The sequence below is a fragment of the Hypomesus nipponensis genome, chromosome 2, assembly GCF_054491055.1.
Source record: "Hypomesus nipponensis isolate SF chromosome 2, ASM5449105v1, whole genome shotgun sequence".
Lineage (NCBI taxonomy): Eukaryota > Metazoa > Chordata > Actinopteri > Osmeriformes > Osmeridae > Hypomesus > Hypomesus nipponensis.
Genome location: NC_140362.1, coordinates 17,123,918 through 17,138,538, shown reverse-complemented (window position 1 = coordinate 17,138,538; position 14,621 = coordinate 17,123,918). Strand labels below are relative to the sequence as shown.

Below are 14,621 nucleotides of genomic sequence, written 5' to 3'. Positions count from 1 at the left end.
TGTCACTGGGTTAAACTGACTCAAGCGGCCAGTCAAGGGGGAGTGGCCAACAACGGGGTCACATGGAAACTATTCTGAACATTTAGTACAGAACAGTAAACGAGCAAGGGAGTTCCTCTCGCGTTCCTCAAATTTTAATCAACAATTTCTAACTAAACAATTTGGATGTGTCCGATTGTGCTGGCGTCTTGTTAGTTCAACGATTCTGAAAAAATACGGTGATTTCAATTTTGTCAGTGAAGATTATTTGATTATTTTTGTCATTTGGACGCAAACGTTTCATTTACGCTTTAAAAGTGCGGAATACTGAGTTTTACCATTTGTGCTTGTTCTTATTGAAGACCTTGAGCAGCACCCTACAGCGCCAAGAAATCTCGTAGGCTACTTTTGGGGGGGAGAACTGGCGAGGTCTTGACAGTATATTGTCAGTCAGCGGGTTTCTTTCTGTATCTTTCCTGAGAGGATGCCTGAAGAAATGGGATCAAGCAAGCTTGGTAAGTAAGAATGAACCGTTGCGGGCTACAGTAAAATGTGTAGTTACAATGTATCTTTTAATCTAATAAATTGTTAAAATCACCGATTACGTTGTTACAATAACAACCACAGGGTGAACACTGAAGAATGAATGAGACACATTTTAACTTGTTTATCGATTCACATCGATATAACAAATAGTTATGTCATAATGCCCTGTCTGGGTGTTCCAACGAAAATAAGCGAACATGTTTATGTTTTCGAATTTAAACCGAAGTCTGTTGATATGGGTTAGGAGTGCCACTGTGCTATAGGGTATTTGACACAACAACAATGTTCCACCTTTCCTTAACTCACATGGACCTAACAGCCAAGCCATGTGCCTTTGTACGGGCTTCTTGACTCTAAATGCTGATTGGTCAAAAAGAGATTGTGACGTGTTCATTGCATAATTATATACTGAGTTGGCTCGACTGCCGCATGCAGTTCCACGTGAGACAACCAAAGACAGTTGTTTTGACCTACATTTTTACTCCATAGAAACCATAGTTATGTAATCACCTTTAAAAATGTCAGGGAACACAAGCTAACTTTTGAACACTAGTTAAAGTGAATGTATTGTGCTTTGTAAAAACAGTTTTGTCTCTGATGTCGAGGGCTTCAACATACTTGTAGCCAAGAGTCAGAAATAGGCAATATACAAATGTTACCAAACTATCAAAAACGGACCTAATTGACAGCTCTATCAGATGTTTTGATGGCTCATTTTAATTCGTTTTAAAGGGAAATTGTATGTGTCAAAATTATCAGTTTGCAATTGCATGTATGCAATTGCAGGTAGACCTGCTATTTTATTTATTTATTATTTGACAGGGACAATGCAGATAAACATAGCTGTAGAGCAAAGTTTGCAGCCAATGTAATGCACATAGAGATTATAGCAAGTGCTAATTTTCAACTCTCGTCCCTGGATGGGCCGTTCTACAATAACACACAATAAAAACAATATACAATTTTAAAAATCCAAAATAAAAAAAGTTCAAAAGTTCAGACATTTACAAATGGGTACAGTTTTGGTATCATTGATCTTTGGCTTAAGCTTTTTTAGACTACGGTAGCCTCGACAAAGCCATGAAGGAAACACGTTTTCCAGAGGCCAGCACCATCATAATCTTATGTAAAACTACACAGATGCATTTAGTCAGTCTAATGGCTTAAATACAACTACTATAACTCAAGTGCCAGTTAATGCTTTCAATCCAGCTGCTATAACTTCTCATTTTTACCTATTTTCTGTTCAGGGGGTGTGATAGCCTTTATCTCTTCAACCTCTTCCTCAAGCCTGGAGTCCTGTATGAGTGACAGCTCTAACAGCAGCTTCCTGTCCTCCTCCCCACCTCGCCCCTCGTTGCCCAGCCGAGCGGTGGGCATGGTGATGGATATCGCCCCTACCCCAGCCAAACAAGGACACTCACGTGGTCACGGCACTGCAAAGACTGGCCGATCTGCATCCTCAGCTAAAAGTGGTATTACTAGTAAGTTACAATCCCAACTCTTAACTCACCATACTCATATAAATCATATAAGAAGTTATAGCGAGAGGATTTGAACTCCTAGAATATGTCCTGTAGACAAGTTGGTTATGTGTCTGTAACGACCAGCAATAATGGTGGTCTGTTTTGCCTTGCAGAGATCAATGGCATGGTGTTGTTGTGTAAGGTGTGTGGTGACGTGGCTTCGGGGTTCCACTATGGCGTCCACGCCTGCGAAGGCTGCAAGGTGAGACACCATCATGCTGCATGTTTTTGCACACAAACCCCCACAACTCTTTCAGTCATTCCTCAGTGTTCAAACACTGTAATAATAGTACATTAAGAGTATCATGTTCTTGTTCGTTAGGGGTTCTTTAGGAGGAGCATCCAGCAGAATATCCAATACAAGAAGTGTCTGAAGATGGAAAACTGCACCATCATAAGGATCAATAGAAATCGCTGTCAGCAGTGCAGGTTCAAGAAGTGCCTGGCTGTGGGCATGTCTAGGGATGGTGAGTTGTCCCTCTAATGAGCTTTAACTGTGAAATATCTTCTGAAAAACTATCTTCTGGAAGCTACACTTGGTTGATATTGTTTGATGTTATCTAATAAGTGTGTCCCCCCCACCCCCTCCGCCACCTCAGCTGTCAGATTCGGCCGCATCCCAAAACGGGAGAAGCAGCGTATGCTTCTGGAGATGCAGAATGCCATGAACAACATGATGAGCAACAGTGGTCAGCTCCACAGCATGCTCAGTGGCACCCAGAGCCCAGCCCGCACCATGGACGCCCTCCCCAATGACTCTTGCCCCTCCTCTTCCTCCTCATGTTCCAACCCCTCGTCACCGCAATGTCCCCAGGACTCTGAGTCCATGGTTTCTATGGACACCAATTCCAGCTCCGCCTCTTCATGTTCATCCGACAGCGGCGAAGATGAGTCTGTCTTTATGGCAGCCAGACAGCACAAGGGTGCTTTCTCATATGATGGTGGAAAGCAAAGTTCACCAAGTCGGTGCCAGGGATCACCATTTTTAGTTGCCAGGGAAACGCAGAGCAACCACAGCATAGAAGAACAGCAGGGCAACTGGAATGGCTGGAACCACAGTGTTGTTGGCGGCTACCAGCATGGTTACCAGCACAGTCACTACAGTAACAGCCAACCAATCACCAGCGGTCCATACAGGGAAGAGAGGGTGATTTATGAGAAGGCTCAGCACCACCTAAACAGTGCCACCATTGGTGGAATAATAGGTGACAACCACCAAAGCCAGCACAACATTAACAAACAAACAGTTTCCAATGGTATCAGTGGATCAGTGTACAATGTGGACCAGAAGGCACATCTGGTGAGTGCCCTTTGCAGACCTAGCTTTTGTATGAGCATGTCTTGGATATACATTTTGCTAAAATGTGAAAAATATGTGTAACTCTCACAAAGCTATTTGATTTAAGTGTTTTTCTTGTGATCAGACTGAGTATAAGAAATATCTCACTATATTTCAATATCTTCTATTGCTGATGGTTTATACTCTATGTCTGTCTGTACAGGTGAATGACTCTCCCCACGTAGAACCCTGCAAGTCCAGCCAGGAGATCTGGGAGGAGTTCTCCATGAGCTTCACCCCGGCAGTGCGGGAGGTGGTGGAGTTTGCCAAGAAGATCCCTGGCTTCCGAGACCTCTCCGAACACGACCAAGTCAGCCTGCTCAAAGCTGGGACTTTTGAGGTAAATAACGAAGTGAGCTCATTTGACAAGCACATAACCATGTACCATTTTCTCCTACCACAGTGATGATCAAGGATCTCTTTATGTCATACACATCTCTAATCCATCTCCTCTCCTTCCCCGCCAGGTGCTAATGGTGCGTTTAGCCTCGTTGTTTGATGTTGCGGCCAGGACCGTCACCTTTCTGAATGGCAAGCGATACAGCCTGGAGACCCTGCAGTCTCTGGGTGCTGGCGAGTTACTGTCTGCCATGTGTGACTTCAGTGAGAAGCTGGCCACTATGCAGTTGGACGCTGACGAGATGAGCCTATTCACTGCCGTCGTCCTTGTCTCTGCCGGTACAGACACTTCCTTCTTCCAGTTCTCCTGTCTACCATTGCTCCTATAATATTGAAAATTCCGATTTATATTGTGAGCCAAATTCTGTGTAATTTTCCCATGTCAGCTTAATTGTATGCTTAACAGCCACGCCATGATGCTAACAATCTACTTAATTTTGGGGGGTTAGATCGTTCAGGGATCCAAGGTCTGAACTCTGTGGAGGCCCTTCAGGACAACCTGATTCGAGCATTGCGGAACCTTATCATGACGAACCACTCCAATGGGGCCACTACTTTCACCAAGCTGCTGCTCAAACTGCCTGAGCTGCGCTCCCTCAACAACTTGCACTCCGAAGAACTACTGGCCTTCAAAGTGCACCCTTGAACCCTATGGAGCATGTGCATTCCAGCTGTGCCCCTATGCTGCCCTTAAAACCAGGACCCCTAGCAACACCACCAGGACCTGCCTATCCTCAATCTTTGCATAATTGTGTAACACTCTCTAGATTGTATTGTAAAGCTCTTATATTTTTTGCCTGGTGTTAAAACAAGAGTCAGAGAAAATAATAATTGTCTTCTGTATTCATAAGAGGTCATGAAATTGATAACTTGTTACACACACCTGTATGAGATGCTCATGGTTTTGCAAAGTTAGAAACACTTGTTTTATTTTCAAGACATAAGTGAGTACTACACTGACTTTACAAAAGATCTAGTTCAAAACCACATAGGTTTTTGTTTCTCAGAAAGCCATTTGATTCCAAAGTGTTGTGCTCATGAACACAGTGAATGTGAGATGTTCAGTATATTTAAATTAAGAGGATGTCTGATGAACATTGTAACTTGGTTTCATTTTGGAACATTATACTTATTTCCTAAAACACGCCAGACTTAAAAAAAGAAGGAAATAAGTATCAGAAGGAATGTGCGATGATTGCTGCTAATTATTATTATTATTGTAATGACGTTTCAACTTTTCTTTGTGTATAGTGTGTTTTATTCTTGTCAGAACCGTTGATGTTTGTTAATCTTTTATCAGGTATCTTCACCTCACTACTTTCTGAAACTGCACAGTATACCTTTTGCAGCAACACTACTTTGCACAATGTGTTGCGGATTTGCTACCAACTCAAAGCTGTAAAGCATCATTGATTTTGGTGTTTAAACTTCCAGGTTTTTAGGCTCTCTTCCATGCTCCAGCACAGCAACATAAATGTTTTTCCTATGTCTGTCTTTCATGGAACCCATGTGAATAGCCATGTATATCTCTCATATATAAATAGTATAAATAAATACATACTTAAGTTAAATGCCTGTGTTTGCATTTTATTCTTTACATCGTACACTTCAAATGAAGTATAAAGAATTGTCACAATGTTTCATAGCCTGGCTGTTTGGAATTACAGGACAGCTTGGATTTTAGATTTTTCAGTTAGAAAAATGATTCATGGATTTGTCCTAAGTAAATACAGGATATCCCAAGTAATGCATTTATATCTTAAGAAAAAACAATAATGTATTGAACAATGCTGTCCACATGGTGTAGCTGTCCACCTACAGCTCAGTCTTATATTAGATACATAATGTACTGAAAAGAGAGAAGCACACAAGAACAGTCATAGGCATGGCTCATATTTTCTGTGCTACTGCTGTATATACATACAACATACATGTATAAATTCTTCATTTAACACAACGATAAATTATATTATTTTTAAAATAATGCAGAGTTTTATATCCAAGTGTATTCTCTTAATCTAATCATTTTTAAACTAGTTGTATATTACCATGTGGTTGAAAACCTAAAAAAGGTATTTCCATTGTAGTTGAAGATTTCTTGAAGAGCACTCAGTGTCATAGGACTGCCTGATTTGTGCAGTATTGCAATAACAACCCCAGCATTTTACATAAAAGTCAACTGACGGGAAAATGGTGCAACATGGCACATACATGATATGCATCATTGACACTCAAAGCTGCGCACCTTCCTTCAATGTCTGTATGGGCTGGTCACTATGTTTTCCTGTTAAAATAAGATTCTTACAGCATGAGTGGAGACATTCAGCATATAGACTTTTTTTTTTAAGCAGAAGAAACAAATGTAACCAAATTTGTCTTATACTGTATTCATTGAAGTTAAGTTTTTCATTGAAATTCTTTCATTGTAATGATTACTTTACTGTATATGTACAACATATCTTTAAAATACTGTGTAGACCGTACACACTTCAAGTGATTTCAAATACACATCCCACATAGATTAGCATCTCAATCCTGAGTACGGCTGTCCTCAATCCCGGTTCCACCCCAAAATGCACCAATTGAAAAAACCATGGCAACCACACATCAATCAAGACCATGGTTTTCCTTTGTTTACTGGTTAATAGGCCTGGATCCTCTGGAAAATCAAACAAAACTTTCAAAGGAAGTTTGATTGAGAGCTAGTGGTTTTAAAGCAGATATCACCCTCTCATCCTGTTGCTTCTTGTGTAAAAGCCAGTATAAAAGATGTATGATGGTTATAAATGGCTCCTCAAAGATGTCAGGTTTCAATACTCAACAACCAGGAAAAAACTGAGATCAAATTCATATGAACTGTCTTTTTTGTGCTGTAACACAGTGTTTTTAATTTAATGATTTTGAAATGTTGTAACCATAATAAAATGATGACATATTTTATTAAACGTATTAATCTCTATGCCGTGGTTATTCAATATTACTTACATTAGAAAGTAGCACTACACAAAATATTGACATTTTGCATATCGAGTGGTATCTGTAAAAAAAAAAAGAAGAGAACATACATATAAGATTTGCTTAATGTTCATGAAATTGAATTGGACTACAGATTGTCATTAGAATTTTCCCGTGTGCTTCTCCCGTCTAAACAAAAGCACTGTGGGTGGGATTGTCTGAGCTTTATTGAAAGGATAATGCAAATCTATGCAGCCTATGGTTTAAAGCATATCTAATCCTGCTGATCGTCTGTTGACTTCTAACACAGAGCTCTGTGATAAGGTATGCCTTTCCTTGGATTTTGGACGCCATCACAGCAAATTACAGAAGAAGATGGAGAGAGAACGAGTGAATTGTGGAAGTAAAACAAGAACTATGCACCATATTTTTCTTACAGCACAAATAATAAGATAGATTTCATATCAAATGCCATGGTTGTATCAAATCAAGATAATTTTTTTTACAGAGTGATTGGGGACTTGGCAGTCAGAAGGACTAGCAGCAGCAAGCCACAGGAATGTTTCACAAGCTTGTCCTTTGTATGACCTCCCTTCCCTGGAGTGTGGGAGATACTAGGTAATTAGCCTTTTAGCATTGGAGCTGTGCTCCATGAATGAGGTTAGCAGTGGCAATGAGGAAGACCAAGTGTTTTTTAAACATATCCTTCTAGATCAACTGCTTCAGTTTTTGGTTTTGTTTGTTTGATTTCCTTTAAAACCTTCTTGTTTAGGAGGAGGGAAATGTTTCCAGTTGATAATTTTCTAGATCTCATAATTATGAAATGGGGGGGGGGGGGATTCTACCATCCTATCTTTCTGACACAGTAAATCTTGCACAAGATGTTATTATTACACCCATTCCCTCTCCCTGTGAATTTGTCTTACTTATGTCACGACTGAGAAATTGAAGTGGGCATGGATTAAGAGAAACGGAAGTTAAAGTGTATTGATTTTTTAGGGACACAAATGTTATTTACAAGAATGCCAATACTGGAATGTCCTCTTTTGTTGGATTAAGAGAAAGTGCTTTAAGTGCAGTTTAAGTGGCTTCGACTAGCTGGCACTAAAAACCTACAGTTGTATCATAATTTACCAAATGTAGGCTTACTTACATTTCTGCTGTATCATACTATAACACAGATGTAGCCTATTGCACATACAAACAACAGTAGCAAACAAGAGTAAACTTATTTAAAAGTTATTTTACAGACACAAGCATTCCTTGAAGGTACAAATCGTACAGGTCATAATGTACTCATAAATGACTGCATAGCTTTAGATAACATACAGATATTTGGCTGTATCTTAACACTATTTAACAAATAAACTCGCTAAGATGTACATCTTGTGCAGTCTTTTCTTTGAGACCAAGATAGTAATTCAATTCAAAAGTATACCTACGTCTGCAGACTAATAATCTGATTTTGAATCAAAGTGCAAATCGAACTCCGAGCAAGATATTCACCAAAAGTACCGAAAACAATGGAAGTTCTTCACTTCTGGTTAGGGAATCCTGGTACTTGGTGATGTCAGACAGTATTTGGGTCATTTGAAGGTTAGCAGCCGCGGAATAGGTTCATGGAAAGTTCATCCGCATATATTAAGTAATTCTACCCGTCCCTGTGACATAACTAGTATGAAGTAGGTTGTGTTGAGACAGCATAACCCATCCATCAATAAATGAGATATAAGATCTCCTAAACAAACTTTGTTATGTAAAACAGATCACTGCTTGTAGGGCTTTTCTTAGACGGAGAGACCCTCTGCGCACAATGGACGTACAAACATTTTTGGGATGAAAACCTCGATGGAAAACGTCTTTAGAGCACATCCGATCTGATTTTTAAAATGCAGAATAATACGGATCGTTTACATACTTTTAAAAAGTAGTTATTTATTTTGAAAGGGTGAATCTAAGATTAGTGTGGCGATTAGACTATAGGGTTGTTAACGTTCGTTCATCCTCTTCTGGACACATCTTGAAAGAGAAGAAACTTTGGTTGGAACGCGTGCAATACCAATCATGTTTGATTACATAGATTTTTTTGCAGTTGGACCTGGAGAAATCCTGGATTTGTATACAGCAAGTTCTTGTATGTTCCAGGAGCGATCGCTTTCGGCATGCTTCACTGAACTAACTGAGGCGGATTGGCAAGTGCGCCGGAGCGCGCAATGTAGGTTACATTTTATGTGCATTGTATGATCTGATCATTTTAATCATATAATTTCTCCACCGACTTTGGATGCTGTTGATGTTGTTTGAAGAAACACAAACAGATGTGGTTTAAAATGCTATTTAGCAAATCAGTTGCTAGTTACCCAAATACGTTTTCATAAATATTGGAAAAAGTAGGGGATTACTGTCTATTTACTTTATCTTTCACAACAAAGCAATAGGTTATCAATTGTATTTCTGGCTAGTGAACTGAAATTGGAAAACATTCTTTAGATGCGAGAACGTTGAGTCAAATCTAAACTATTTTATATTTCCAAATTAAATTATTCCAAATCAGGTCAGTACAAACCCTTCTAATTTCAGGTTATGTATGCTTCAGATTTTAAATTAAGGCTTTAGAGGAAAATATGTTTTTTGAGCATGGAGCATCACATCACAGCCTATGTGGTCATGTGGTCAGGATTGTCACTGTGGGGTTAGGTTGGGTTCACTGTACGGTCACCAACTCAAGAGGTCAGACAAGGCCCAGACTGGTTGTCTTTTTCTAAAACAAAGCAGAACTTCCAAGAAACCTCTACACCCGTTATTATTTCTCCATCTTTATACCACATTAAGTGGTTATGACTTCATTTCAGTTGAACCAATGATTACAAAAGAATGACATTATGGAGCACCTTCTATTAGGATAAGGTTAATAAAGGACTATTTTGAAGATAATGACTTGAGTATTAATGTGCAAAATCTTTGTGGTTTGGCATTCTCTAAGTGTCTCCAGAATGAAAAGAGGATACAGTTTGTAATATTCTGATATAAATGCACATTTGAAATTACACAACCCTAACATGTAACATCTTTGACCAGTAGAAGTCACCCCACACGTAGCCTCACAAAGCATTCCACATATTCATTAGTTAGTGGATCTGGTGGCATGCTAGTCCACCATTGTTTTGCAGGGGGAGAGAGGACATGCTAATGACTGTGCTCTTGAGGGTGAGGGTAAGTTCAACTTGAGGCCATAGATTCAAGGGGATCGAGATAAGCTATTTTTCTTGTTTTACTCTTATCTATGACTTTTTTGTTATCTGTGAACTTACTGTACATGTAGTAATACTGGAGGTGGTATAAGTAAACAGAGAATCAGGCCTCATGAGTCGTGACTGTAGTTGATATTTTTTAAATTGCTCAACAATTACATATTGCTTGCTTATTTTATTTGGGAAGACATTTTTTCAGGTTCACTATTAAGTAACCATGAATATATTTTATGATTAAAAGTCACTCAACATCTTAACGTAATGTCACCTGCTTTCAGACCAGTGCTCATAGTGTCATGTAATTGGCGAAAACCAACTGCAATTGAACAGTGTTTCTCTCAAATGAGAAAAAACTATCTAACTGAAGTACTGTTTAGCCTCTACCCAAGTGGACTTGATACTATTGTGTGAGCTACACAGATTATACACATAATGTTCACCGTCATTACATTTTCAGGACAGGAATTGACCATATGTAATCCACAATATGGATAATGATGTATGGTGATGATCTTTCCTTGCTTTCTCTGGCTTCTGTGTCAGCAGCTGTAGAGACCCAGAGCTCCAGCTCTGAAGACCTGTTTGTCAATCCTCAGTCTCCCCTGCCACCTCCTCGCACCTACAAGCCCTGCTTTGTCTGCCAGGATAAGTCCTCTGGTTACCACTATGGCGTCAGTGCCTGTGAAGGCTGCAAGGTGAGGTGTAAGATCCTAATCAGGATCTTACTACCATGCTCGTTAAATCTACAGCTACCTATCTTCAAATAATATGTTCTGTTTCTTTGTGTTGGTCTTAAAGTTATGTGGGGTTGTGAGTGCCTGTATGTGTGTGTACATAAGTCAGCTAATTAGTAACTAACCCCATGGGACACGTGACTGTGTTTAGTTAATCTACAGTGTTTATGATCATACAAACAAAAGAAATTTGCCCTTGTAAACTGATCATTTAGACAAAACTTTTAAACTTTTGATTTTGTGTAACTGATGGCCAGTTCCTGAATGTGTTGGAGATTCACTTCTCTCAATAAAGAATTTTGTATTCCACTTGATATATGATAAAAACATTTTTTTTTTTTTTTTACAAAATATCAAGTGGAATACGAAAGGCCCTATGTAAAATTAGGTAGAAGTATTTGATTCAATTCAATTAATACTTTTGCCATGTGATTTAGGGTTTCTTCCGTAGAAGTGTCCAGAAGAACATAGCCTTTACGTGCCACAGAGAAAAAAACTGCATTATCAACAAAATCACCCGCAACCGTTGCCAGTACTGTCGACTACAAAGGTGCTTTGCAGTGGGCATGTCCAAGGAGTGTGAGTGACCGACACATTTCTGAACCTTTTTTAGAAACTCACCTAAACCTATTTCTTTAAATTTTTAATAAACATTATATCATATCTGTATTGCTGATAATCTGCCCAGCAACATTTCTCCCACTTGTAATTTCCTAATCCCTCAGCATGTGAAACAATTAGTTATAGTCGTGGTATTATATACTCAGGATGTTAAGGTCCCTTGGTCATATTAAAAAACAAAACAAAATAAAAAACTCTTATTTGTTAAACACAAAAACATCTAGATTACCAATAAGGTAACATCTACAACTGGAGTGGCTCACAGATAACCACTCGTTTTTGATGTGATCCAAGTAATCCCACAACATTTCACACATATGACATTTCCACTACATTTAACACCACCATGGGTGTGGTATGTACACTGCTACCAAACTGCTGCAACTGTACTAGCATTATTGACGCTGCTTGGTGTTGGGATCAAGAAATGAAATAGGGCAGAAACATCCAGGGAGTGCTGGATGTGCCTGATGTGTGAGTGAGTTTGTGTGTGTGTTTGTGGATATGGGCTCTTGTTGTGTAAGAGGAGCTTCTTGTGCATGTAAATAACTGCCATTGCCATAGTCCAACTGGTGACCTGTGTGATAAGCTTCATAGAGCAGTAACAAATAAAACATGCTTTTTTCAGATTTAACATAATATGAACAAAAATATGACTGACTGTTGTTGTTGCTTGTATCTTAAAATTATTTCTCGTTATTTATTTATTTTGAAAATACTGTATGTTCGTGAAAGACAAGTGTTTTGTTTTTAATTATATCATACTTTTTTCAGGAAAGCCTTAGTCCTTTTATCTTGAGAACGATTCTTCCTAATCCATTGTTCTATCATGGCAACGTAAATCTACTACAGCTTTCGTTGTAGTCAATTATTTAGCCATATATTTCCTCATTCTATACTCTCTTGTCCAGCTGTGAGGAACGACAGGAGCAAAAGGAAGAAGGAGACTGTTAAGATGACCGTAATAGAGACCTATGAGCTGACGGCAGAGCTGGGCCTCATAGTGGAGAAGATCTGCAGGGCCCACAGAGATACATTCCCATCTCTCTGTCAGTTGGGCAAATACACTACAGTGAGTAATGGCTCTCAGGGTCATAGTATGGATGTTCTTTGGCTCAAGAACACTACTGCATCTATCAACAAAGTCTAATGACCCTCTTTTATCATGTTATTTAAAAGCTGTAATGGTTGACAGCTGTAGTGGTTGTATTAGAGTTGGGCCTCAGTGTTAGTCCAATCAATTATGGTTGAAATGTTTTGTCTGACAACAGTACAGTGAATTCTTGGACCTTTATATTTCTTTCCACTCTCCACCCACCCCCCTTTGTGTCCATACATCTGTAGAATTCGAGCTCAGACCACAGGATACAGTTGGATTTGGGTCTGTGGGATAAGTTCAGTGAGCTGGCCACCAAATGTATTATCAAAGTGGTGGAGTTTGCCAAACGTGTACCTGGGTTTACCGGCCTGACCATTGCTGACCAGATCACGCTCCTCAAAGCTGCTTGTCTGGATATTCTGGTGAGCGCTTTATCCTACATGCGTAAGAATATCAGTGAAAAATCATAGTTGTTTTCCTAATGAGATAACGACTGCGCAATTAAGGGGAACATTGATGGTGAAATATTGTTGTTAAGCGTAATTTAGCCTGTCAAAAATTATTTGACGGACGACACAAGCACACACATACGCACACAGGCACACACACACACACACAGTAGACCCAATATCATTCGGACCGATTATGAGGAGTTCACCCACAGTGCGTCCTGTGGTTCACACTTCATGGATCCCCCATCAGATTGTCATCGTGGCAGAAAACTGTGGTGGGTTCAGTCAGAGTGTAAGACCGAACGCATGTTTTATTCCCTTTCATCTCACCATCTCCTCTGGTATTCAGTGTCAACGCTATCATTCAATCTAGCCATCAAAAGCTGGGTTTGCATTAGTGATGAGTCCCTTGTGGCTGTTACCTCAACAGGAGCCCTTTTAATAAGCATGATTATGTTCATTTTACAATAATTGTATGCTTTATAATGAACCGTGGGATTATTATTTGTGGAATTGTGATTCGGAACTTGATGACCTTAGTTTTGATGGTGTTAGATCTAAACTTGTAATGACTCTTTCAAAGAGTCATCCTACTCTGTTCTCTGTTTATTTTAAAAGTCTGTTTAGTTATGCCTTATCTTTTTATTACTCTACACTTAAATATAAGTGGGCTGAGATAGATGTCCATAATATATCACTGTTTATTTTCTTTCTTTTTTGTCCCTCTGTGTTTCATTGTTTTTTTCACCCCTTTGACAGATTTTGAGGATCTGTACCAGATACACCCCTGGCCAGGACACCATGACCTTCTCTGATGGCCTGACACTTACCCGCAACCAGATCCACAATGCTGGCTTTGGTCCCCTCACTGACTTGGTGTTCACCTTTGCCGGCCAGCTCTTGCCACTGGAAATGGATGACACAGAGAGCGGCCTTCTTAGCGCCATCTGTCTGGTGTCTGGAGGTATTTCGACTCAAACTCAATTTTGAGATGACCCATGTCCTTGAAACCTATCACAGTCCCCTCTTCTCTTCCCTCACAACAGACCGGCAGTGCTTGGAGGAACCATCTAAGGTGGAGGTTCTCCAGGAGCCACTATTAGAGGCCCTGAAGATCTACTCCCGCAAGCGTCGTCCCAGTATGCCCCTTATGTTCCCCAAGGCCCTCATGAAGATCACTGACCTCCGGACCATCAGCACCAAAGGTCAGAAGTGAATTCCTGTGGACCCAGAAGTCAACATCTGAATAGCCAGACTAAGCTGTAAATCTACATATATTTGATGTAGTTATAGAAATGCCTGGTATAACATTCTCCACAATGTCTCACCTTTCCTGTTTTCTCTCTGTTGGTATCTTAATTGCAATGTACAAATTCAGAAAGCACACAGTGCAATTCAGGGTTAGGGTATGACATGAAAATAAATTGAAAAAAAAAGATATATGTTACTAGTGTTTTTCTCTCCCCGCAGGAGCTGAGCGTGTGGTCAATCTGAAGATGGAGATCCCGGGTGCCTTGCCTCCTCTCATCCAGGAGATGCTTGAGGACCTGGATAACCTGGAGAAGTCAGAGGCGGAGGGGAAGAGAGCAGAGCAGAATGGCGGCCCTCACACAGTCACTATCTCTGCGCACTACATAGACTCTGGCCTATTTGCCTGAGGTAAACCATATGTCAAATTAACAGCACCTCAGAAATAAGCTCAGAGAGGAGCCACATAGCT

At 39.8% G+C, this 14,621-nt stretch overlaps 2 protein-coding genes across 2 annotated transcripts; both read left to right on the top strand.

Moving 5' to 3' along the window:
- Positions 1-67: 67 nt before the first annotated feature.
- On the top strand, positions 68-5,360 carry nr1d2a (nuclear receptor subfamily 1, group D, member 2a). Its single transcript, XM_084708704.1, has 9 exons — positions 68-218; positions 342-494; positions 1,776-2,009; positions 2,165-2,253; positions 2,374-2,518; positions 2,651-3,351; positions 3,554-3,730; positions 3,858-4,068; positions 4,239-5,360. Exons 2-9 carry the CDS (start codon positions 464-466, stop codon positions 4,433-4,435), a joined length of 1,785 nt encoding a protein of 594 aa, XP_084564830.1. The 5' UTR covers positions 68-218; positions 342-463; the 3' UTR covers positions 4,436-5,360.
- A 3,448-nt stretch (positions 5,361-8,808) lies between these two features.
- On the top strand, positions 8,809-14,559 carry LOC146301084 (retinoic acid receptor beta-like). Its single transcript, XM_084708705.1, has 8 exons — positions 8,809-8,959; positions 10,539-10,690; positions 11,167-11,308; positions 12,262-12,422; positions 12,695-12,871; positions 13,661-13,865; positions 13,948-14,106; positions 14,372-14,559. Exons 1-8 carry the CDS (start codon positions 8,809-8,811, stop codon positions 14,557-14,559), a joined length of 1,335 nt encoding a protein of 444 aa, XP_084564831.1.
- Positions 14,560-14,621: the final 62 nt, after the last annotated feature.